The sequence below is a fragment of the Pristis pectinata genome, chromosome 5 (assembly GCF_009764475.1).
Source record: "Pristis pectinata isolate sPriPec2 chromosome 5, sPriPec2.1.pri, whole genome shotgun sequence".
Classification (NCBI taxonomy): domain Eukaryota; kingdom Metazoa; phylum Chordata; class Chondrichthyes; order Rhinopristiformes; family Pristidae; genus Pristis; species Pristis pectinata.
Genome location: NC_067409.1, coordinates 23,989,133 through 24,016,483, shown reverse-complemented (window position 1 = coordinate 24,016,483; position 27,351 = coordinate 23,989,133). Strand labels below are relative to the sequence as shown.

Sequence of the window (27,351 nt, the reverse complement as noted above, 5' to 3'; positions counted from 1 at the left end):
AATATACCCAATGACTTGGACTCCACAGCTCTCAGTGACAATTAATTCCACAGATTTGCCACTCTCTGGCTGAAGAAATTCCTCCTCATCTCAGTTTTAAGAGACATCCCTTTATTCTCTATCTGGAGGCCTGTAGATGCTCAGTTGTTAAATATATTCAAGCTAGACATTAATGGATTTTTGAACTCTAAGGGAATTTGGAGATGGAGTGATTAAGTGGGGTTGATGTGGAGATTAGCTCTGACCTTATTGAATGGTGGAGCATGCCAAGCATGGCTTGTTCCTGCTTGTCTTTAAGTCATGGTTTCTCTGCTTACTCTTTTTATAGGACTGGGCAAAATAATGAGCAGGAGAGAGAATAATAGACAAACCAGTAATCAATCCATATGATAATATTGAAAAGTGTCAGCCAGTAAGTTTAAAATTATGGTAATGGGTACTTTTAGTAACAGGAATACACAGAACAAGTCAAATGATGTATGAAGGTCACCCAGGCCGTAAAAGGCAGTAGGTGGGGAGAACTGCTTAAATAGAAGAAAGCAAAGAAAACTGAAGATGCTGAAAATCATGAATAAAAATGCAGAATGTTGGAAAAAGCAATTTTTTTTTCCCCCCAGTGCATTGATGCCTATGTTAGACCTATTGAGGGTTTCTGGTACGTCGTTTGAAAGAAAGTATGCAGCAGTAAAAATGGAGTAATTAGAGTATTTGACCTTCAAATAAAAGAGAGTTTATTCATATTTAGCATGGAATGGCTAAAGAATCAATGCTGTCCTTGAGGTTGGTGCATTATTTTGAAATGGTGGTCCGAATGAGTGGAAGGGGGTGGCAGGCAGAATGGAGATCAGTAGCAAAGCACTCACCTATTCTCTGTGTATTTGCCCACAGCATATTCTGAAGAGGCAAGTGTCTGCTCCAGGTGGAAGGAACACATAAAGCCAGGATAGACTTGCTTGAGGGGTAGATTATGAAGAATGGAACAAGCATCTTGGTGAGGAAAATCCTTGCAGAAAGCTAAGAGAAGGGAGGAAAATTAATAACAAGACCATGCTGGGTGACGTGAACAGTAGAGAATTTTGAGTTTAAAAATGACTTTCCAGTCCTTATTAACATGTGCTGTTAAGACTCCACTATTTGGCAGATGCAGAGGTAAGTGTCTTGGAAGGGGCGAGCAAGGGAAATTACCTTCAATTCATTTCATTCATGGGAAGTGGAAAGAAATGGTATCTTGACCATTTGAGGAAATGGTATTAATAATTAAGCATAATTGACATTTAGAGACTTGAGCTTCATTGCAAACATTGACATCAGAACAATTTAGAGTCATGGAGCATGGATAAAGGCCCCTTGGCCCATTGAGTCTGTGCTGATTCAGCACTAATCCAATTTTATTCTCTCCACATTCCCATGGACGATGACTCCTCACAGACGATGGGGAATTGTGTGTGTGTCTTCTGTGTGTGTGTGTGTGTGTGTGTGTATATATACACGGAGACATGAAGTTGAACTCCACCACATGATTTAATCAGTTAACTAAATGCATTTTAAGCAAAAAGCAAGTATTAGTAATGGTAACCATGAAACTGCCCTGAATTGTTTTTAAAGAAAAAACACTTGGATCATTAATGTTCTTCAGGAAAGATAATAGAAACATAGAAAACCTACAGCACAATTTAGGCCCTTTGGCCCACAAAGCTGTGCCGAACATGTCCCTACCTTAGAGACCCACAGCCCTCTATTTTTCTCAGCTCCATGTACCTATACAAAAGTCTTTTAAAAGACCCTATCGTATCCGCCTCTACTACCGTTGCCGGTAGCTCATTCCACGCACTCACCACTCTCTGAGTAAAAAAACTTACCCCTGACATCTCCCCTATACCTACTCTCCAGCACCTTAAACCTATGTCCTCTTGTGGCAACTATTTCAGCCCTAGGAAAAAGCCTCTGACTATCTACCCGATCAGTGCCTCTCATCATCTTATATACCTCTATCAGGTTCCCCCTCATCCTCTGTCGCTCAAAGGCCGAGTTCCCTCAACCTGCTTTAGTTCCCTCAACCTGCTTTAATCTGCTGTCTTAATGCCTTCTGAAGTAAATGTGACCTTTTACTAACAGCAACCTGTTAATTCCTAACCTTTAATTGCCTAGTTGGTTTTTTAGTTGTGTCAAAGGTCTATGCAAAGCATAAGAATAAAACTGTTGGACCAGAGTGCGTTGACCCAGGATCAGAAATACGTTGCTATTCCTTCATGGGTCAAAATCCTGGAACTCTGTTTTCTGGCTCCTGTGGGAGTACTTAAACCATGGGGATTTCAGCGGTTCTCATGCCCATATGATCCAGCAGAATTCTTGAGTTTACAATTGAGAACAATACACGGAAGCTCCAAATGGTGATTAATTCAGTTTTGTATGAAGCTTGCTCCCAGAATGTTTTTTTTAAAACCATAACCTTCTGCTCAAGAAACTCTTTTGACATTTAAGACAAACAAAATTTTTTGCATTGGTTACAATGATTTTGGGTGCACTGCACTAACAGAGCTAGCTCAATGAAGCAGAAACTCCAAATAAAAGCATTGAAATCTCCCCTAGTTCTGCTTAATTCACCACTATCTTGAACAAATCACTTCTGCATCTACACAGAAGCAAGTGGCTTCTTTCTTGCATCTAGGTTCATTGCAATGAACATGGTTGTGCTCTGGTAAAATTGTTGTTAATGGAACCTACCAATTGCCCACCTTTCATACATTTTGCTTTTGTATCTGAAATTCCTCATTGCTCTCTACCCATATTCCTTGGGATTTGGACAAATAGGAGTGACTTCACTGAAATATGTAAAGTTTAAAAAAAAAATGACTTGGCCTCTTAGAAGGACTGATGGGGGATATGCTTTTTTCCCTGGCTGTTATCTTCATTACTAGCTGTTGGATCATGGTTCTTTACTCCTCTTCGGAAGCCATCGATTTGTGCTAGGGTGTACAAAGGACAATGGCCATTCATATCTCGCATAAAAGACTATTTTTTTTATTGTGCCCCTAAATAGTTGAGAGTGATTTTGAAAAATAAAAAGATACGTGCTGATGCTGGAAATAGAAATAGAAGTAGAAACTGCTGGAAATATTCAGCAGGTCAGGCAGCATCTGTGGAGAGAGAAACCAAGTTAATGTGTCAGGTCGATGACCTTTCAACAAATTTTGAGTTTGTTGGTCAGCATTGCATTTGAATCCCCGTTTTTTGCTTTCCATTGATTTCCATTTTCTGCATATAGGAGATATTAGTTAACTGTGGGCAGGCATGAGGTCTTGCTGGCACCTAACAGTAGTGTGCAAAACATCAGCTAATGTTGCTTTCAATTCTGTGATTCTGTTTTCTGAATGCTTATTGTAAGGATTATATTTATTTATCAGAAGCATTGCCACTAGGTTGGGTTGACTTTTTTCAGCTTGCTTGGCCATTTCAAATTGATGTAGGTTTGGAATCATTTGTGGATTAAACTTTACAGGAATAGCGAGTTTCTTCCACAAAGGTTATGTCAAAAGTTGGGTTTTATGATGATCCAACTGCTCTTATTGAAGCAAAATTTTTATTTCCAGTGTTATTAAACTGAAACCAAATTCTCTATGGTGGGATTTGAATTTGGGTTCTCCAGATTATTGGACCAGTAATATAACTGCAACATTATCATGCACACTAGGAAATAAGTATTTCATTAGTTAGGAAGAATTTTATTATTGTAGCTCTTTGCCACACTTCAGCTAATGTTTTCACTGAACAGTCAAAATTCCAGAGACTGTTAAACCACAATGCTCATTTCACTCTCAAACCTGGTTCCAGGGCTCTTGGTAAACCACCATGTAGGATTAATTCACCAGAAGTCTGTGTTATGTACTCTGAACCAAATGCACCAGGAAAAGGATGCATGAGTGTGGTTGTAACAGAAGAACAATTGCAGGAAGAAGAGAATGTTTTTACAGTTGTGTTGAACACTATTCAGAATCTGTGACTTTGTCATCTGGCAGGATTTATCAGAATTTTGAAATATTTTGCTCATTAAATTCTCAGGGGCTTTTGCTGGAGTGTTCAATCACTTTTTAACTGGTTCTATAGTTGGGTTTTTTGTGAAGTGGGAAATAAACCTATCTTGTAATCAACCCCTGGTGTCACACGATGATCGGTTGCTTGTTTCTTGATGGGTTTTCAGACTACATTAATGATCCTTGTTAGTTAATTTATATACAGATTCTAACAATATTTGGATTAAACCTGGCCTGTGCAGACATTGCAGATTTTCTGTTTTTATTTTGGGGATTTCATCACAAGTGGCCCAAAGTTCAAAATGAATCAGAAAGAAATGGGGAGGATGCCAACTATCTCTGCAATTCAAACATGACCTGAATTGTCAGAAGCGGTGGTTCTGGTCAGGTCTGTAATACCATATGAAAAGCAAACACTGCAAATCCTGTAAGTCAGAAATAAAATGAGTAAAGATTGGAAATGCACATCAGGTCATGCAGCATCAGTGGAGAGGAAAAAAAAGTGTTAACCTTCTAGTTTAAATGTTCATTACAACTCTGTATCTAAATCCACAGGAGATGTCTGACCCGTTGAGTATCTTCAGCATTTTCTGTTTTTATTCCATCCCATTGCCAATGTCCCTATTTTTATGAACTGTGATTGGTTAGTAAGACCAGAACCATTTCTTGTTTTCCCACTTAACGAGAAAGAAAAAAACATTTTGCCAGCTTATCAGTATCTAATTGGGTATTTTGGCCAGCATGGCAGAAACTCATGGCTTACCCTAAAATGACACCATTTTGATGGGTGTAACCGTAGGTGGAACATAATACTTTAATTATTTGAATAATTCTGCATCTCCAGTGTTGTTAACAAGCAGTTGATGTATGTTCAGAAGGGTTTTATGAATGTTGGGTGAATAATTAAATTTTTTGTTAGCAGCTATACTGCTGTTGCTATTCCTGCCTTGTATATTAGAGTTGGCTTAGTGCATTAGTTACTTCATTAGGCTCCAGGAATAAAATCGGTCGTCTAGAATGATTTTTTTTTATTGATTCATGCTCTTGTGAAAAATTATCCGAACGTACACCTCTGGACTCTGCAGTAGGAACGATTAGAAGTAATATTTTGAAGGACCTCTACCTGAATATTTGGTTCAACTATAGGTCCCTCATGGGGAAAGGACCTTTGTCATTTCTACTGTTGGCACACAAATACTTTCAGTAGGCAACAACTTTCTGCTCTGAAGTATGCAGGAACTGTAACAGAACTGTAAAAATTTATTGGCACTAAAAGAACTCAAAAGTTGGTCACTCTTTTCCAAACAACCTGAAGTCACTTGCCAGACTTAAATCATTCAAAATCCCAAATTTAATTCCACATACAGAACATTAGATTCAGCCACTGTATTCCCAAACATATGATCCAAATACTTTCAATAAATAACCACATATCTAGGTCATTGTTGAAATAGAACTTCTGAACAAATATTTACTGTGGGTATTGATTTTGGAGAGATCATTTACTTGAATCATCAGAATTGCTTTGGGAAATGTCACCAACAATAATAGAGAGTTTCTATTCATTCTCATTTTGGAGTATATACAATTTTTGTATCCTTTTATACAAAAAAAACCTCTCACTTTTAAAGCAGAGCAAGGGTTGATCTAAATTTCTTCTATAAATTAAGAAATTATTTGACCCTTTGTGCCTGCACTTTCTTTTTATTAGATTTTATTAATCCCACCTTCCCACTTTTTCCCATAGCCCTGTAAATGTTTTTTTCCTTTCACTTCAGTTTTATTGAATTCTCTTTTGAGTGTTTCAAGATCACAGGAATGTTTTCTTGTATCTCTTCTGGTTCCTTTGCCATCTTTTGTCAATGAAAATCCCAATAAAACCCTGCTGACGCTATAAATCTGAATTTTTTTAGTTGCGACAGCATTTGCAATTCTATTGTAAGTGTTCAGGAACCAATATTTACTGCATGCGCATTTTGGGACTTGTTATGTGGCAAAATAATTATGTAATTTTATTTTTATTTAACTGCATGTCAGGACGAAGTTGTTTGTTGGCTTGTCACTTTGATAGATTTTTGCTTTTGGGCCACAAGTTTATGGGCTCCTGCTCCACTTCCAGCTGAAGTGCCTGTTTGTTGTGGTGGTTCATGTTAATTGTATTTTGTTCAATAATGGGGAAAGAGTTCTCCTGCTGTTGTGGCTAACATTCCTCCATCAGTGAAAAGTGCCAAAAACTTGGCTTTTTTGTCTTTTACTGGGGCAGTGTGCATCCTAAATCATGATATTTCATAGAGTCATAGAATGATACAGTGCAGAAGAGTTTATCCCATTGTGCCTGTGCCAGCTCTTTGAAAAAATCTGCCCAATTAATCCCACTTGCTGGCAGTGGGATTAACGTTAATGGGAGGGGTGTTTTTAATGCAGCAAAGGTAAAGTATTGCTGCAGGCTGTCGACTGTTCAGCCTTTTTGAGTGGGCTCTTTTGCTGGAACATCCTGGGCTAAATAACTTTCTTATGTGTTGTGTTATGAAACAGACCTGTACTGCTTTAAATTTGAGCATTCTGTCATGGATTTTGATCAACTGTAATCCTTTACAGCAGACGCTTTTGTTCTTGCAAAGGCACAGTCATGGGACAGATATTTTCTACTGACTCGTTTTGATGTTGTTCTGTCCCACTGGGTTTATGCCAGGTCAGTATAAAGTCTACAGGCTTTACTGAAAATTGCTCATTCATTTTGGTAAATATAAATTGCTGTCATGTATTTTTTTTGTCTCAAGTGGAAATTCTGGGTTCTTTTGGATACAAGTTGGGAAATTCGGAGGAACTCAATAGGAAAACTTCAAGTGATATCGTGGACAACTTTATAGTATGTCATTTGCATCTCTTACACGTCCATACCTTATGACAGAACACCTTTTAAGATAAAGTGTAGAGTTGTAAACTGTATTGGTTACATCCTTGAAGGCCACAGAACTGCAAGTTATTTTGAAATGACTCAGCGGTATGATGCCTGCGCAGATAGTGACTTGTATGTTCTGCTTTAAGTTTGAACATCCTGTGAGTTTGAGAGTGGTCCCTCCATTGGTATGATTCCAGAACACCTCTTTTGTACCTTGTCGAATGTTTTTATATCTTTGTAACACGGACACCCACATTAGACTATTGTTTATTGACTACAGCTTCACCTTCAATACTATAATTCCAAGCAAATTCATCACCAAACTCTGAGACCAGGGATTCGACACCTCCCTCTGCAACTGGATCCTTGACTTCCTGACCAACAGATGGCAGTCAGTGAGGATAGGCAGCAACACCTACGGCACGATTATTCTCAACACTGGTGCCCCAGAAGGCTCTGTCCTCAGCCCCCTACTCTACTCTCTATACACTGATGACTGCATGGCCAGATTCTGCTCTAACTCCATCTACAAGTTTGCAGATGATGCCACCGTAGTGGGTTGTATCTCAAATAACAATGAGTTGGAGTACAGGAAGGAGATAGAGAGCATAGTGGCATGGTGTCATGTCAACAACCTTTCCCTCAATGTCAGCAAAAGGAAAGAACTGGTTATTAACTTCAGGAATAGGGGAGGTGCACATGCACCTGTCTACATCAACGGTGCTGAAGTCAAGAGGGTTGAGAGCTTCAGGTTCCTAGGAGTGAACACCATCAATAACCTGTCCTGGTCCAAGCACGTAGACGCTACAGCCCAGAAAGCTCACCAGTGCCTCTACTTCCTCAGGAGGCTGAAGAAATTTGGCATGTCCCCTTTGACATTCACCAACTTTTATTGATAAACCATAGAAAGCATCCTGTCTGGATGCATCATGGGTTGGTATGACAACTGCTCTGTCTGTGACTGCAGAGAGTTGTGAATGCAGCTCAGCACATCACGGAAGCTAGCCTCCCCTCTACTGACTCTGTCTATACTATTTGCTGTGTCGGTAAAGCAGCCAGCATAATCAAAGACCCCACCCACTCTGGACATCAGGCAGAGGATACAAAAGCCTGAAAGCACATACCACCAGGCTCAAGGACAGCTTTTATCCAGCTGTTATCATACTAGGGAACAGTTCAATCGTATTATAAAATGGAATTTTGACCTCACAATCTACCTCGTTATGACCTTACACCTTATTGTTGACATGCACTGCACTTTCTCTGTCGTGGTGACACTTTGCATTCTGTATTGTTTTACCTTCTTACTACCTCAATGCACTGTGTAATGAATTGATCTGTATGAACAGTATACAAAACAAGTAGCTCAGTACAAGTGACAATAGTAAACTAAATCCAAATCCGATATGAGAGTGAATCTGGTAATGGATTGCATTTGCCTTTTCATTTCCCATTCACAAGTGGTTATGAACAATGAAGGTGGACAGTTACCTTGCTTCCAGAAAGTTGTGCAGCAATTTCAATTCCACTGTCCTTTAATTCCTTCATATTACACCTCGTACCACAGATGGCCTGCTTAGGACTGGATATAATACACCATTATGATGACCATTTTTCTCCAAACATGTTTATATAAAATCTAAAAGGAAACTATGTTCAATGTACTTTCTACTCTCTGCTCTCTTATGGACAGATTAGCAATTACAGTTTTCTTGAATGATGAAAAAGTTTGTTTGTTAATCTGTGTCAAATGCAGATTCTGTAGTTTGTGTGAATATCTGATAATATAGAAGACCAGTATGATGGTTACAGTATGTTAAGGTAATTTTCTTAAGTGCTTAGAAGTTTCTGAGGGATGTGGTTAACACTTTTTTTTCAGGAAAATGAGTCAAGAAATATTTTTACAGGTGGTTGTGCATGTTGGGGAAAAATGGCTGGAATGCTGATGTGGAAAAGATAAAATGTTGGTCTGATGTTTTTTGGGTACTTTGAAAATGCTGGAGCAATCTTTGAAGATTGCCTCAGCTGCAAGTTGGAGTGTTCAGAGGAGCCTTTTGACCCTCAGTTTTTGAGGCTTTGGAATAAAAGTGAGTTTGTGCCACCCTCTCGAGCAATGTTTTAACCAAAGGGAATTGATGATTGGTTGGAAAAAAGCTGTTGTTGGTCGCTTCCTGAGTTGAATTGCTGCATTATGCCCACGTAATTGATTTGTGTTTGTACTAGTTGGCAAGTCCACAGAAAGTGAAGAGTGGCAACAAAAGGAAAGTGATTTGCCCTTCTTTTTTCCACTTGGCCTTCTGGAATTTTCCAATATCTGATTTGCACTTTAAAGATCAAGAATCTCTTATTTTTCTCCTCTTTCAATGAAATCAGTTCACTCACAGATACTGTGAACCATACAGGGCAGTGGGTGCCCTCTGTGACCATTCTTACTGTACAAGACAAAGCATTGAATGTCAGGCTAATGGATGTTAAGGAATATTGCAGCCATGCTTAATTCTATCTTGGCATGTAGTGCACGTATCATAAAAAATTTTGACGAGATCTGTTGAACTGATAGCCGCGTGTCAATTGGAAGCACTCTTATATCTGACTTAAAAGGTCCTATTCAAGGCACTTTATGCAATTTTGAACAAGAGCAAGGGATTTATCCCTCGTGTCTGGATAGATTTTAATCAATACAACTAAAACTAATTATCTGATTACAAAGATGCTGTTTGTGAGAGCTTGCTGTGTGTGAAATTGTCTGCAATTGTTGCCACATTACAACAGTGACTTCATTTAATAAAGTATTTCACAGTCTGTAATGTGGATTGTAAAGCCCTGTGGTTATAAAAGAGATGCAATATAAATGCATGCCTACCGCTCACTCCTCCTCCATAACAAAACACCACGTGGTCTGAATATTGCCATAGTGTCTATGGTGAACTGCTTTTGAGTCTTGTGACTTGTTGGGAAATAGTGGTCCTGCACAACAGTGAGATTAATGAAGAGTGGTGGTGTCAACAGGTTACTTTCAAGACAGCACTTGGGATTAGACAATCCAGAGTATTAGTTTCTCTTCAAATATAGCTTTGGTACAATAGGTGCTACTGCACTGAAAAATAGCAAAAAACAGGTTGGGCATTTATTTAGTAGACATTGTTAAAAACATTTCTTTCTTAAACAATTAATAATTACAATAAATTCAAGGAAGAGAGTTATTTTGGAGGGCACGTCGCAAATCTATTACAATTGCCAGTAGTTCAAGTCCTTGAACTAATTTAAATGAAATGGTTCACACCTCTCTCCTTTCAGTATTTTACCTTATCTGTGACTTCCTCTTGAAGCAGGTGAGACACATCATTTATGTAATTTTAGATTCAGGGGAGAAGGTGATGATTGATGATTGTATCAGGTTTGGTATGCATTAGGTTGCTTTTTTTCCAAGTATGTTTGTTGTTTTGAGAAGCTGCATCTGTAAAATGATCAAACCAAAAAAAAATCTTCAATTGTTTTTAAAATAACATATATTTTTGTGATCGTCTCTTGCTCTTTGCTGAGCGTGTGAATATTAACAACAATCTTTGTTAATGGCAGGCTTATGTTAAAGCACCAGCCACATAAATACCATGTCGACAAGTGCTTGTTCGAGGTTGGGTATCTTATGGCAAGTGACTCATCTCTTGACATCCCAAGTGTTTCCACTATCTACAAGGCACAGATTAGGAAACTGAAGAAATACCTTTTGCTTGCCTAAATGATGGCAGTGCTAAGAAACTTGACACCGTGCAGGCCCCAGTAGCCCACTTGATCAACTTCTAAACATTCATCCCCTCCACCCCTGATGCATGGTGGCTGCAGTGTGTCCCATCTACAAGTGCACTACAATTAGTAAGGCTACTTCAGCAGCACCTCCTCAGATCCATAACCTCTGCCACTGAGTCATGCATGACCCGATTTGGAAATGTATTGCCATTTCTTTATTGCCACTGAGTATAAATCATGGAACTCCCTATACAGTAGGACTTCACCAGAAGGACTGCAGCAATTCAAGAAGGCAGCTCAACGCTACCTCTTGAGAGCAGTTAGAGAAGGATGTTAAGTACTGGCCTTGCTGGCAAAGCCTAGATCCCAAAAATGAATTCGGGGAGGGGGATGAAAGAAGTGTTTTTTTTAATGTTAGGTTTGGTCTCTGTCATTCTGAAGGAAAGCATAGATGATGGAGCAGCATTTTAGGAGTGCAGGTAGCTTCTCAGCATTTTACCACATACATATTGGCCATGAATAATGGTGGTTTGTTGTACTAAAGAGTCTGGTCTGATTCTGCTCTTGGCTGATTCCCAACCATTTATGTTTCCCTTCAGGTGGTCCCTGGTCAGCAGTTGTGTGTGAAATTTAGCTGACCTTCCTTTGTCTAGCCAAATGGTGCAGAGATCAGTTGTGCCATGTCCTTCAATGCTCTTGGATGTGACCAATGAATAGCACTGATGTCTCTGACACAGTGCCATAATGCACAATTTTTATAGGAATTCTCTGCACCCTGATTGTTGTGATCAGATGATTAAAAAATATGATTGGATACTTTGAGCACAAGAATGACAGATGTGGAACCCCTAAACAAACCAGAAAGTACTCAATAGATCAAGCAGCATCGGTAGGTAGAGAGACAGAATTGTCGTTTCGGGTCAAGGACACCTTTACAAAAGTGGAAAAGTGAGATAACAGGTGTATTAAGTTGCAGGGAATGGGTGGGTGGAGGGAACAGAGGGAATGTGTGTGATAAGGTGCAGAACAAAAATGTCAAAGTATCAATTACTTTCTAAACAAAAAATCATCTGTTATAGAATCAAATTGAAACAAGAAAGCACAGCCATATTTGTGGAGAGAAGGGAAAATATGGTACGGCCACCTGAAACTGTTGAACTCAATATTCTTTGAGAGCTGAGGTGCTGTTATTTTTAAGTTCATTATATATATATATTATATGCACACACATGAGGTGAACTTGTGTACTAATTTGAACCCATTTTTGTTGAAGTGTGATCTTTCTGCTAATTTGTTGATGCATTGATATTAATGTTTAATCCTCGTCCAGTAAATCAGGTTTTTCTCTTCATAAACTCTACTGTTGGGTCTGAAATATTCACCCATCCATGAGTTTCCAGTAAACCCTATTCTGCATTTAGGCTGTGTGTCTTCCCACAGGAAATGGCAGTGAATTAATTTGTAAGCTTTATTAAGTTTGTGCTTTGGTATTTATTGAATTTTTTTTCCCCTGTGATGCAATCATTAGTAGACTGGTGTTTCTTCAGCCCTCTGATTGTAATAAGTTTGTTGGCTCTGATTTTAATTGCCCCACAAGGCAGAAACCAGGCAAGCAGCAGTTAAACTGAAGCAAATGATCTCTCTCTTCCCCCACCCCCCACCTTGTATTCCACTGCTTTCTAGTCATGTCCCAAGAAGAAATAAAATATTTCTCTCAACATCAGGGTTAAAGACAAACTACACTGTTAGCACAATTTCTGTCAAGAAGTCCTCAGCTGGTTCTTGTTACCATCCTTGTGCATTTTGTACACCTACTGTCTCAATTTAGTGTCTGCATTTTGATTCTGTTCCCCTCCCTGCTCCTAATGTTCCATATAGGAATGCACTTGGAACAGTTATTTACCAGGAAGCTGGTGCTGTATTTTTTTTCATTTCTCCCTGCCCCACTGACTCCCTCCTACCTCCTATTTTCACTGTTCGTAATTCTGGCAAGGACAGGAAGAACATATAAGTTGTTGTTTACATTTTGGGAACAATGTTGGTCACCACCTTGAATCACTTCAGTCTATCTGGTAAATGGATTCCATGTGCTATTGGTGGGGAGTTGCAGGATTTAGATCCAGTGGTAAAGCAGTACAGTGTGGTATTTCTATGAAAGGAGGGCATGGAATTTGCAGGACCATCAGGCAATGAGGTATAGGAGCAGAATTAGGCCATTCGGCCCATCAAGTATGCTCTGCCATTGAATCATGACTGATTCTGTTTCTCTCAACTGCCTTCTCCCTGTATCCCTTAACCTCCTTGCCAATAAAGAACCTATCAATCTGTGCCTTAAATACACCCAGTGACTTGGCCTCCACAGTCCTCTGTGGCAACGAATTGCACAGATTCATCACCCTCTGGCTGAAGAAATTCCTCCTCGTCTCTGTTCCAAAGGGGCATCCCTTTTATTGTGACATTGAGAATTTGCAGACAGTGGCATTTCCATCTGCTTCCAGCTTTTGTGGATTTGAGAGAGTCCTCAGATTCTGTCCTGCCAATACTTCACCTTGCAGCCTCAGTGTGCTAATGTGGTGGGAAGTTCTCAGGATGGATGATCGATTAGCTCTGCTGCTTTGTCTTGATGGCTCGAGTGTTGGTAACGTATTCTAAGGGTAAGGCACAGAAAATAAATGGGCCCTGGAGTAATCTAAGTGATAAACCATCGGTGGTTGGGATTGTTGATCTTTGTACAAAGTCTGATTTTAATCACTGGAGATTAAAGTTTTGCCAGGGATTCTTGATGCCAAATTCAGTCAACCGCTGCCTTGGTGTCAAGGGCAATCACTCTCGCCTCACCTCTGGAATTCAGCACGTCTCTCTGGAGAATCCTATAGCATGGAAACAGTCCCATCAGCCCACTGTGTCAGTGCTGGACCACGCTGAGCCCATAGCCTTCTGTGCCATGGCATTTCAAGCACTTATCTAAGTACCACTTAAATGTTCTAAGAGTACCAGCTTTCACTGCCCTCTTGTGTAGTGTGTTCCAGTGCTGTCGGAGCTGTATTCACCCAGGTACTTGGATGGTATTCCATTACTCTTTGAGTCTATGTTGGTGGAAAGGACTTGTATTTTTACATTTTGTTGTATGAGTGGCCAGTGAAATCCATTGTCAATGAATGTGAGGTGGCACCTCTTTAGTCTAAAAGAAAACCATCTATGCAAGACACGTGGATGAAATGGAACTACCGTGTGCACTGAGGTTTCTTGTTCAGAAGGCATTAAACATCTCAAGTGGAAAGGATCATAAAATAAAATGCTGGGTTTTATGGCAAAAGTTGTGAATAAAAGTCATTCATCAAACTCTTCAAGACCATTGGCAGCAAATTTCTGCTCTGCTCCCTTGAAGAATGCAAGAGTTTAGATTGGCTATGATGCTGGTTGTTTTAAGGATTACAGATACAAAGAAAAACTTGGAAAAATTTGCTGATTTCATCGACTGGGGTGATTTTGAGAGGTGATCAAAATCCTGTATTGATGGATGAGAGCGAGTCATAAGAATCTTGGCTGTTTCAAGTAGCTGCAGGAACATAGATGAAATGTGAAATACAAAAGATTTAGGACAAGGAGCAAGGGGCTATGGAACACAGTGCCAGAATTAGTGATTAAACTGGGGAGTGTGACAATGTTTAAGCATAAATTGGAGAAACTGTTAGCAGAATATGGGACCAGATTGGGCCTTCTGTCAGTGAGAAGGATCAGCACAAAAACAGATTGACTGGCTGAATAACCTGATACTCAGTTACAATTTCTTTGTAATTTGGCATACTTTTTTTTTGAAACATCCAGAAACCTGGGAAAAACTTTGAGTAAGTTTAATGCACACTTTACTTTCCATGATACCTAAAACTGGCTATGTCATTGGTTGTTGCTGGTCTTTTGTTGTCATTGAATTATTTTCTTCTGACTTGTCATCACTTCATTTTCCCTCTGATGGGTACATTGTGAAAAGCTAGGACTCGTGTGCATTTAAACCACAGCCTGGAGCCTTTTGACGCGGGGTCACATGTGGAATATACTCTAAATGCTTGGAGTGCGGAATCTTTACCATTCTTTGAAATATTATTCAAGTCTATAAATCATTGTCATATATGAGCAGTGTGTAAGTGTGTGAGCCTTCACGTGGACATGGGCCTAATACAAAGAGTGAAATGTGTTGCTTCACAGTCTGCCCCTTGAGCTGCAGCCTGAGGCTTAAAGCGGCAGTCCCTTCACAATAACCATTTGAAAAGAATGCACATTTGTAAAGTTTTTGCCAAGTTTTGGCAAATTGCCAAAAAAACACACATTTTCCTTTTACCAACTTCCTACAATTGCCAAAAAAAATCTGACTAGGGTTTAGCACTGTGTATTACATGTGTTTTGTTGTCCTTGGCTCCAGGAAATGCCTCCCTCCTCATCTCCTTTTTCCATCTGAACAGTTTTGCGAATGAATAAGATTTATACATCAGCCTGTATTACCCAGGTTATGCACATTTTGTAAACTGTGCGGGTGAACACATTACCGTATGTTTTCATCTAAATGTTTCTAGTCCCCTTCCTAATATAGAAGTATGTCTGGCTGAAAATGCACAGATGGCTATTCTCTTTTTGTGATAGAAAAGTTTAGCATGTACAAATATTATGTAATTACTGTCTCATTAACTAACTACACTATTAAAATGTACAAGCTGATCGCTCTTTTGCTGCATTAAAGTTTATTCAGTGAGCATTTGAGCTCTACAGACTAGAAGGTAGCATCTTCAAGATTTGTTTGTGTTCAGTTGGCTGATGGTAGAGATAGCGATGCTGCTGTTGATCTCAATGACCAAGCTATGAAAGCAATAATTGGCTCGGGCTTCTCCTGCTGATTATAATCTAATGACTTTTGTTGGAAGCGTACTTGTATACGAAAAGCATTGTGCTCAGCTGTGATATATCCTTTGCCAAAATTACTTGCTGAAATTTAATGTCAAGATTTGTGATGAATAATGGGCACTTAGAAGGGTACCACAGGGTGACTAAAGCTGTGGAATATGATTATCTAAGTTGGTGGTTCATTCTTTGGGCATTCAGTGCTTGCATCTGGCAGTGCAAAGACCTATTGTTTAAGAATGGAGGCGTAGCCTGCTGAAAGACTGAAAGCTTTTCATGTACGAATCAATATTCCAGAGCAATGCCCATCATGATTGGAGACCAAATGCACTGGGATATATAAAAAAAATGTAGGCCATTCAGCCTATCGAGCTGTGGAATTGCATCATGAAATTGTGTGGCATGGAAACAGGCCTTTTGGCCCACAGTCTCTGCACTGACCACCAACACCCATTTAGATTAATCCAACACTAATCTCCTGTTTTATTCTCCTCATTCCCATCAATTTCCCCTGGATTCCACTGCTCACCTAAACTAAGAGCAATTTACACTGGCCAATTAACCTACCAACCCACTCGGGGTTATAGGGAGAACATGCAAGTTTCATGCAGAGGTCAGCATTTGAACCCACAGCACTGAAGCTTGTAGTATAATAGTAAAGACTATGTAGGGTTCTTTACTGTAGTTCAATCCAGGTACCTTGGTTCCAGGCTTGGCTCTAACTTTAGAAGTTTATTGGCCCATATTCTGGACTTCTGCCTTAGAGAAGATATTTTCTGTCTGCCAATGCAGTTGAGTTCTCTGATCATCTTAAACCCCTCAAATAGATCAGTCCCCAGTCTTGTATTCTCCTGTGAACAAACGCCTTGTCTATTCCACCAGTCCTTGGGCATATCTGTGCTACACTTCCGGTTCTAAATATGTTTCTCTGTTACTCTTCTGTGAAGAAGTTCATCAAAATATACTCTCCAGGTGAAGTGTAGCTAGAGGGTGGAAAATTGGTTGAGTACAGTGTGACATCTTTTATGTTGTTACATCTTTTAGTTGTTTGTTACATATTCTTGTATCCTCAGTTATGAAGGGAACTGCTTCTATAAACTTGCCACACTGTAATTGCACTCTTCCGTTGTTGATGGCACTGCAATACTTCCACCGGAGCAAGGTTGTAATTACATCATGACAGGTTTGCGTAGTTTTCATTCTAAATATAAGCATTGGAATTCATAATACGAAACAGTAGAAAGTAAGAAATCAGAGCAGGAGTAATCCACGTGGCCCCTTGAGTCTGCTTCACCATTCATTTCGTGAGGCCGCACTTGGAGTATTGTCTACAGTTGTGGTCATCCTGCTTATAGGAAAGGTGTCATTAAGTTGGAAAGAGTGCAGAGGAGATTTAAGAGGATGTTGCTGGAACTCGAGGGACTGACTTATGGAGCGAGGTTGAACAGCCTGGGACTTTATTTATTGGAGCGTAGGAGAATGAGGGATGATTTTATAGAGGTGTGTAAAATCATGAGGGTGAATGCGCAGTCTTTTTCCTAGGATTTGGGAATCAAGAACTAGAGGGCTTAGGTTTGAGGGGAGAGATTTAATAGGAACTTGAGGGGCAACCTTTTCACCCAGAGGGTGGTCCATACATGGAATGAGCTGCCAGAGGAAGTGGTTGAGGCAGGTACATTAACATTTAAAAGGCACTTTGACAGGTATATTGGATAGGAAAGGTTGATGGGCCAAATGCGGGCAAATGGAACTAACTTAGAGGAGTATCTTGGTTGGCATGGACGTGTTGGGCCAAAGGGCCTGTTTCCGTGCACTGACTCTATAACATCATGGCTGATTTAATCTTGGCCTCGACTCTGGTTTCTGGCCAAGTCCCCTTTACCCTTGATTCCCCGTGTGTCTAAAATTCAGTCTGCAATCTACTTAATGACTTAGTCTCCAGATCTTTGGGATAGAAATTCCCAGGATTCTTGCTGTCCTTTTGAGAGAAAAATGTCCCTTCTTGTCTGTGTAAAATGGCAGCCTTTTATCCAGAAGTGATGCTCCAGTTCCCCACCTAAGTATAATCCTCTCAGCATCTTAAAAAGTTGAATAAAGACCTGGGAGGTGGGGGAGAAATGCGGAACAAGCACAGAATTGTATTAGGGATATCGATTGGGTAGACTGCAGGAATCTTTACCCCTTGTCAGAGGTGAATAAAACTGGAGGACGTAGATTTAGGGTAAGGGGTAAGAGATCTTGAGGGGATTTGAGGGCGATCTTTTTCATCCAGAAAGTAGCAAGTATGTGGAATGCACTGCCAGAGAGAGTGGTGGAAGCAGAGTTGCTGACTGCATTTAAGAGGTGTCTGGACATTGACGGCTTCGGACCAATTGCTAGGGTGTGTCAAATGAGGGGTTACAATCTTCAGTTACAGGGTAAGAGATTTAGGATGGAGATGAGAAGAAACTTCTTCATTCAGAGGTTGATGAATGTGTGGATTTTGCCACCACAGAGGGGCTGTAGAGGCCAAGTTGCCGAATATATTTAAGAAGGATGTGGATAAATTTCTGGAAGCAAAACACATCAAGGAGAATGGGGAGGGAGCTCGAATCTGGTATTGAAAGAGGTGATCAGTCTGACTAGCCCATCTCTGTGAGTAGAGAAACAGTTAACGTTTCAGGTTGAAGATCCACTCTGGTTTAACTCTATCAGAGACATCCACCCTCACTGCAGCTCAACAGGCTTCTTCTGTTCTCCTTCCAGTTTCGACAAAGGACCTTCAACTGAAACGTTATCCCTGTTTCTCTTCCCACAGATGCAGCCTGACCTGCTGAGTATTACCAGGCTTTTCTGCTTTTATTTTAAATTTCCAGCATCTGCAGTTTTTTTGATTGTTTTGAATGGCAGGAAAGGCTTGCAGGGCAGAACGGTCAACTCTTGCATGACTTTTTTTAATGTTTCTATGTTAGTTAAATATTTCAAAAGGGATTAGAAATAAATGGGGGAAAAAAGTATTTATGATGTTTGTTTCCATTTTAATCGTATGTGCATGTGCTAATCTTTATTTAATGGTCTATATAATGTTAATTAAAAATTGTTTCCCTTCAATAATTCGTTATTATGATTTGGCTACTTGGTCAGATTGGTGATATCTCTGTTGATGGGTGCCAGCGTGCTTTTGAAATGGCATCTGATACTTACAGGCATTGAATGGAAGTTATCACTACAGAGATAACTATATCTTTGCAGGGTCCTTTTCTTGTTTATTTCACTGCTAACTGCAAATTCTGGGACAAAGCTTTTAAACTTCTTGTATCTGTTGTAGTCATGCAGTCTGTTGTTGGCCCATGTTTATTCCCAGTCTGAGTCTTTTCCCCTGGTTTTTCTTCCCAAATTCTTTTGGAAAAACAAAGTCTATATTGTTCCCTTAGTCACAGAGCCAGGGGGCTATGAATCATTAAACAACAATCTTTAATGGGCCAAAATCAGATTCTTGCTGTTCAAATCAACAAGCCAGCACAAAATTTGCAATCTCTCTGTTGGTCTGCATGATGATTGCAATATAGAGATTGTTTACACTCTGTCATGAAGATATTGAATTTGTGTGCATTCAATGAAATGCTCTTGCCATCCCCAGAACTCCCTTTGATGCTTATTGGTTTTTGAGGAAAACACTGTACAAGTTATAATGGGAGGGAACAGTGCCTCCTCTGAGTTCACCTGTCACTGTTACTTCAGCTGCTTGTTTTCCTACTGACCACCTTCTCCTCCCACCTCTATCGTCACCACCACCATGCAGTCCTTCCACTCTTCACCTTGGGTTCCTGTGTGCTCATAATGCATGGACTAGAGACTCTTCTCGTAGATGTGGCCTGACCTGCTGAGTATTTCTAGAATCTTCTGTTTTTATTTTAGATTCCTGGGAGAAATGGGGGATGTTATATTTTTCCAGGAGGCTTTGAGCATATCCTCGAATCTTTTTCTCCATCCTCCTGTTAATGTCTGCTTCTGACAAAACTCGGATTAGTGTGTTTATTTTGGGGAAACAAAACTAGCACTGGGCATGTGAATGATCTGGCTTGTCCATCTTAACTGACCGAGCACAACCAGGGTCTCGATGTTAGGGATGATGGTCTGGGAGAGGATGCTAATGTTGGCTTGCTTATCCTTCAGTGAGTTTTCAAATTTTACAGAGATGGCTTTGGTATCTTTCCAGTGATTCGGAGCCTTTTGTAGGTGGTCCAGATTTCGGAAGCAGGCAACATAGGTGCTCAGTGGACCATGAAATTTGGGCCAGATGAGAGGTCTTGATCTTTAAATTCTGTCATCCAAAGGCTGTGCTGGTGCCTTGAATGCACTGGCAAACTACATCATTGGTATCTGCCTTCACCGAGTGGTGGCTCCTGAGATGTGACAAATGGGTTATTTTCTCCAAGAACTCAGTGTAAACCTTTTTATCGTCGGAGGTCAGGAATAAACCTTGCACATAACATCCACTCAGAGTGACCGTGGTAAGCATGACCTTTCACAGCTCCACCGTTTTTAACATCATGTCGGAGTTATTTTGGCCCTACATGCTGACACCTTGCATAGCTGAAGGGTCTTGTGTGCAAGTGCTGTCACTTGGTGGCGGGGTGCAGTGGGAATTGTGGTCGCAGAATGTCATACTATGAAATGGCTGGGGGTGGTGGAATAAAACTCAAACTCTGAAAACAGAAAATACCGGAAATATGCAGAAGGTCACAGCATTTGTGCGGAGAGGAACTGAGTTAACATTTCAGGTTGATGACCCCTCATCAGAACTGAAGGGTTGGAGAACGAGTGTATTTCAAGTTGCAGGGAAAATGGTGGGTGATGGAGGGAGAGTGTGGTGCAAATGGTGGCAATACTGGCTGAGAGAAGGCAGTTATCTCATGTTACTTCTCTCAAGGAGTAGGAATATATTTACTCTTAGGAATATAATTACTTTTAGGAAAGATTTTAGAGGGATTTTGGCCAAGCACAGGCAAATGGAACTAGATTAGGTAGGCACCTTTCTCGGCATGGACGAGTTGGGTCGAAGAGTCTGTTTCTGTGCTGTATGACTTTGACTCCATGACTAACAATCCAACTGAATTTGTCTAGCTGGGGCAAGTAATGAAAACCATAGCAGGCATAAAAGAAGCTGAAGGGAAAATTCTAAAGCAGGATGAGAGGTGACTTGATAGAGGTGTAAGATTATGAGAGGCATAGCCAGAGTGGACAGCCAGCACCTTTCTCCCAGGGCGGCAATGGCCAATACAGAGGACATCTGTTTAAGGTGAGTGGAGGAAAGTTTAGGGGAGATGTCAGAGGTCGTTTTTTTTTTTACACAGAGTGATGGGTGCCTGAAACACACTGCCGGGGTTGGTGGTAGAAGCTGATACAATAGGGACATTTAAAAGACTCTTAGATAAGCACATGGATGTAAGAAAAATGGAGGGTTATGGGCTGTGTAGGAGGGAAGGGTTAGATTGATCGTGGAGTAAGTAGGTTTATATAGGTCGGCACAACATTGTTGACTGAAGGGCCTGTAATGTTCTATGTTAGGGAAATGGTTGAAGTGATGCGCTTTCATTCTTTTTGAAATATGGATATTTTGCTGTTTATAGATTTGCAAGATTTCAGTGACAGCCCTATAAATAGAATGCCTGTTTTCCTCATGTATTCCTTGGCTGAAAATAAAACTGCAGATCTCGGTGCTGAAAATTTATCCTGTGTGTGTTAATGAAAGTGTCAGAAAACAAGATACCTAAAAGCAGTGAGGCATTGGTTTGTATTGAAACAGGATGGGTTAGACTTTTATGGAATGTGTATGATGTAATTGAATGGTGTGCAAAGAAGCACACACAGCTTTTTAATCTATTGCAATGAATGGCAATTAACTATTTAAATTATCAGAATGGGTTCCAAATGAAAGCACTATTGCACCTTTATAATGAAGAGCAGTGTGGTGTGCTCTTTGAGGTGTGCAGTGGAGTAGTGGGCCTTGTTCACATTATTTTGGTTCCTCCTGAAATTTGTCGTCTTGTGCTGCAGTGACTCAACTACTTATGTGAGTGTTGCGTGGGTGTTTGAGCCAGCCTGGTGATGTTTACTCCCTCTGTGTATTAAACCACCTCCTTCAGAATATATGCTACCACATGTCTCTCTTGAACAATTTGATTTTAGTTGACACGACACAGTCAGTGCAGCTTATTTAAGAACAGGGATCTTTGTCTTTAAAATGCCTGAAGGTAGTCCCAATAATAATGGCTCATGATTTGGTGCCAGTTATGTAATTAAAAGGAGAGGGTGTGTTGGGAGAAAGCTCTGGGTTACTTGCCCCCCATTTACTGTCCAATGATCCTTATTAGAGTAGGTTGTTGATGCAACATCCTGTTGATATTTGTTGGCCAAGATTTGGTAACTTGGCTCCGGTCGTGCTTATCTACATCCTGTCTGATGACAATATCATTCACAAGCCTGGGGTTACCTTCCACCAGTATCACTAACTTTTAACCTGGCACATCACTTTACCCTCCACCCCTTCCTAAACTCCCTCTGCCTGTGCCTTTTCTATCAGTCAACCTCCATGCTACTTAGATTGACTTGATTTTTGTCCAGCTAATTATTGGGATGACGAACAGCATCACTTTGGATTTCTGCTCTGAGTTTCTTATCTTTGGTACTGCCTTTGGTTGAATCAGGCTCTTTGATTAATTTGACCATCTGTGCAATTTCCATATCCTCACGACAAGAATTGCTCATCTCATTATACATCTCTGCTTCCATCTCCAGCCCACTGGGCATTCCAACTATTAATTCCCGGTGCCTTTATCACCTACAGAAATGGCTACTTCAGTGCTCATTTGGCTACACTCTTACCTACTCTCTTCAACTTCAGCTCAATTTGTTCATCAATCAATATCCCATTGTGCACCAACTCCCCCATTCCCACCATTTTATCCTTGCGGACCAGCAGTGATTCCCAATCTCCTAAAGCTTTAAATTTTAAATTCTATTTTTTTTTCAATTACTCCCAACTTATCCACAACTACTATACTCTATTCCACAGACACTAGCCTCTTTTAACCTCCTGTTATTTCCAGCCATGGCCTTTTCTGCCTTGATTCCACTTACCATCTCTTAAGACTTTTGAGTATAAACAACCTAACGTTATTCTTTTTGCCTAATGTGCTCTATTTTTATACACTTCGCTATGATAACTTGGGATATTGAAGTCAAAATAAATGTACTGGAGCAGTTTAGAGGTGGGTTTGTTAGCAGCAAGCATTGCAATGACATCAGTGATATATTAAATCTATATTGTGGGCCAAAGGGCCTGTTCTGTGCTGTACTGTTCTATGTTCTAAATAACTCTGTCATATACTTTTGGATGTGTTAGATCTGTATTGAAGATCCAAGTTCCCCAAGCTTCAATTGCTTTTCATTTGACAGCATCAATACCATTGGTACCTGGAAATAAAAGGATCAGAGTAGAGTTTTTAATTCATAATGCACTTTGTCGTTGTATCTGATTGAGCGGATGTAAGTGGATCTCCATAAGCCTCCTTGAATGCTGTTGCTCGCTGACTTTGTTTTGGTTCTGGAGATTTCATGCACTGGGATTTTTAAGATTTTGAAAGAAATGGTAACTAAACATTCTTCCCAGGAAGAAATCAGATGGTGTCGTAAACTGCACGCTACGTGTGAGCAATTTAGCAACTATAGCCAAAGGCTGTTGGTTATTAGGTTTTACATATTTATGACTTTCAAGAGCTAGGGATACTGGAAAGCTGCAGGAAAAGATGCACACGGGAAGAAGTGTTGCACTCTCTGGCATGTCTCCACTGTGATCTTGCATCTAATTCTATAGGGTATTCTATGACTGTTTTATGCTCCAGAGCTGTAAGGTATTTTAAGGGTACAAATAATTTATGTGGTGCTTTCATTAAACTTACAACCAATTTCCCTGATTTTGACCAGTAATGTATTTCACTTGGGAGTCTATTTAAGAGGAATATTTTATTAGAGGAATTGAATGATAAAAATATGTAAGTGATTTGTATTTAGTGCATCCTTTCACAGATCTTGATATCCCAAAATACTTCACAGCCCATGAAGCATTTTTGTACATTGGGTGTTTGTTTTGCAGACCACTACCATTCAGCCCACCAGGGTGATCTTGAGCTTCCAGTTGTCTGTCACTTTAACTGTCCATTCCACTATCACTCTGATCTGTCTTTAGTTTCCTAACATTATTCCAATGAAGCTCAAGGTAAACTGGAGGAACAACACCTCTGACCATGTATGTTACAGCCTTGCAGACTTAAGATTGAATTCAACAGTTTTAAATGATCGCTTGTTCCAGTCTTGCCTTGCGTTTCCATTACTCAGTAATTTTTCTCTTCTCTCTGTTGATTTCAGATTTTATTTATCCCTTCCTATTTACATCTCCCCTAGATATCCCTCTTGTTATTCACCAGTATTTACTTCCCTCTTTGATCTGGTACCATTCAGTCTTCTCTGGTCCCTACCCTATCACAGGCCTTCTGTTTTGTTCTCTCTGCTTCTCCCTCCTTTATCTAGAGCCTAACTAGTTTTATCTCTAACTGTTCCCAGTCCTGATGAAAGGTAATTGAACTAAAACATTAGCTCCATTCCCCTCTCTGCAGATTCTGCCTGACACACCAGGTATTTGCAGCACACTTTAGTTTTCTTGGAAACATTTTTGAAGTGCTGTCAATATTTTTCACGTTTGAAACATAGCAGTCTATTTGCATGTAGCGATGTTCCATACAAGCAATGAGGCAATTGACCAGATCATCTATTTTAGGTATCTGTTAATAGCTAATTTTCATTGGAAGTCTGGAAGAACTCTTCTGCTTTTCAGAGAAGAAAGCAATAGGATTATTCGTGCCCATCTGAGGGGGAAAATGGGGCCTCGGTTTAACATCTCATCCAATAGCTGACTCTTCTGATAATGCAGCACTTTCTCAGTATTGAACACACGTGCCAACGTCAATTGTGTTCAAACCTCAGGAGTGGGTTTTCAACCCAAACCTTCTTGCCGAGAGGTGTCCAGTAACTGTTCACTTAAGAACCAATGATTTAAAACCAGAGCAAAGACTACTGTATATAATTACTCTAGCTTTCTGTACATTTCTTGTCTCTACATTAGTCTAGCTGATGAAGTTGATTAATTTCTGCTGTTGGATAGAGGAATGCTTTTGTTATAATCTATTCATAGGGCATTTCAAAAAGAACCTTAGGGTGCTTATAATGCTATACAGTTTGGCAGTCCATTCGAAGCAATCAGAAGTTGCTTGATGTATAATGGTGTTGGTATCTTCGGTGTAATGGTAAAACATTATGACTTGTTTATAATTAAAACCACCTTTGGAAAATTTGTGTTTGCTTCTGATCTCTTCTGATAAACTTTTCCATGGGAAAGAAAAATTAAATGACTACAGAAAATTTTATTGCAGCCTATGTCAATTATACTTCAAAATATTAAAGTGTTCAGTTTTAATGAAATTATTACCCACTCAAATAAAACAGACCACTCGTGTTCTTTTCACCCTGCCCTCCACTGCTCCTCATCTGTACTATACAACTTGTTTTAAGTTTTCCCAGCTGTGATGAAGGATGATTCACTCTGTTTCTCTCACAAAAGATGCTGCCTGACATGCTGAGTATTTCCATCATTCTCTGTTTTATTTTAGATTACCAGCATCCATGTATTTTCAATTTTGGCTTATCAACAATTGTAGTTTCATAAATATTTTCTTACCAATCATCCATATTTACTTTGTTAATAATAACCAGAATAATGGCCATATTCATTTGGTCTGTGAAGGATATTGTTGTTGTATAATCTACATAATGTTATTTAAGACTGTATGGTTGTTTATCACATCAGTGTGGCTGGCAGCAGATCATTTTGTGGGGTGGTCAAATACCCACAGACTGTTCACTGGTTCCTCTTTGCCATACTGCTAAAGATAATTTGCCTGACACTTAGAGTGGCTATTTATATTCGCAGCCCACTGAAAATATTAGGGTTTTCTGAAGATGCTATCTTTAAATACTTGACTTGAAATAGCAAATTCTTCTCTTATGCTGGATCTTGTTGTGTTTAAGATTGGCTCTTTGTCAGCTGCTGCCTTAATTAATAAATAACAAAATAATGGTGGAAAATAACAGGGTTATTATAATGAGAGACTTCAACTATCCAAATATTGATTGGCACCTACTTAGTGCCAAAGGTTTAGATGGGGCGCAGTTTGTTAAGTGTGTGCAGGACGGATTCCTGACGCAGTATGTTGACAGGCCGACTAGAGGGAATGCCATATTAGATCTAGTTTTAGGTAATGAACCGGGTCAGGTGACAGATCTATTGGTGGGTGAGCATTTGGGGGACAGTGACCGTTGCTTCATAACCTTTAGAATTGTCATGGACAGGGATAGGAGCAAAGAGGACGGGAAGATATTTAATTGGGGGAAGGCGAATTATGAGGCTGTAGGGTGAGAACTTGGTAGTGTAAATTGGGGTGACATTTTTGAAGGGAAATGTACTATGGAGATGTGGTTGATGTTCAGGGATCTTTTGCAGGATGTTAGGGATAAATTTGTCCCGGTGAACCAGAGAAGGAATGGTAGGGTGAAGGAACTGTGGGTGACGAGAGAGGTGGAACAACTAGTTAGGAAGAAGAGGGCAGCATACATAAGGTGTAAGCAGCAAGGATCGGACAGGGCTCATGAGGAATATAGAGTAGCGAGGAAGGAGCTTAAGAAAGGGCTGAGGAGAGCGAGAAGGGGACATGAAAAGGCTTTGGCGAGTAGGGTTAAGGAGGATCCAAGGCTTTTTCTCATACGTAAAGAGCAGAAGGATGGCTAGGGTAAAGGTAGGTCTGATTAAAGACAAAGGTGGGAGGATGTGCCTGGAAGCTGTGGAAGTGGGTGAGGTTCTCAATGAATACTTCTCTTCAGTATTCACCAAGGAGGGGGGTCTTGATGATGCTGAGAACAGTGTAGGTGAGGGTAATGTTCTAGAGTGTGTAGATATTAAGAGAGAGGATATGTTGGAGTTGGTAGAAAATATTAGGACAGATAAGTCCCCGGGGCCTGACGGAATATTCCCCAGGCTGCTTCGTGAGGCGAGGGAGGAGATTGCTGAACCGTTGGTTAGGACCTTTGAGTCCTCGTTGTCAACGGGGATGGTACCGGAGGATTGGAGGGTGGCGAATGTTGTCCCCTTATTCAAAAAAGGTAGTAGGGATAGTCCAGGGAATTACAGACCGGTGAGCCTTACGTCTGTGGTGGGTAAGCTGTTGGAAAGGATTCTAAGAGATAGGATCTATGAGCATTTAGAGAAACATGGACTGATTAAGGACAGCCAGCATGGCTTTGTGAAGGGAAGATCTTGCCTCACAAGCCTTTGAGGAGGTGACCGGGAAGATTGATGAGGGTAGTGCAGTAGATGTGGTCTACATGGATTTTAGTAAGGCGTTTGACAAGGTTCTGCATGGTAGGTTTCTTCAGAAGGTCAGAGGCCAAGGGATCCGGGGAAGCTTGGCCATGTGGATTCAAAATTGGCTTGTCTGTAGAAAGCAGAGGGTTGTGGTGGAGGGAGTGCATTCGGATTGGAGGGCTGTGACTAGTGGTGTCCCGCAGGGATCGGTTCTGGGACCTCTACTTTTTGTGATATTTATTAACTACTTCGATGAGGGGGTGGAAGGCTGGGTTAGCAAGTTTGCAGATGACACAAAGATCAGTGGTGTTGTGGATAGTGTG

At 40.3% G+C, this 27,351-nt stretch overlaps 1 protein-coding gene across 3 annotated transcripts in view; it reads left to right on the top strand.

Moving 5' to 3' along the window:
• ccny (cyclin Y) overlaps positions 1–27,351 on the top strand; it is a 197,364-nt gene that overhangs the window by 24,573 nt on the left and 145,440 nt on the right. Inside the window, exon 1 of one of the 3 annotated variants that reach the window (XM_052016634.1) lies at positions 6,630–6,723. The exons of the other annotated variants lie outside the window; for them this stretch is intronic. Coding sequence (XP_051872594.1) covers positions 6,693–6,723 — 31 coding nt within the window. The 5' untranslated portion in view covers positions 6,630–6,692. Of the gene's footprint in view, positions 1–6,629; positions 6,724–27,351 lie in introns of those variants that run through there. 3 annotated transcript variants of the gene reach the window in all.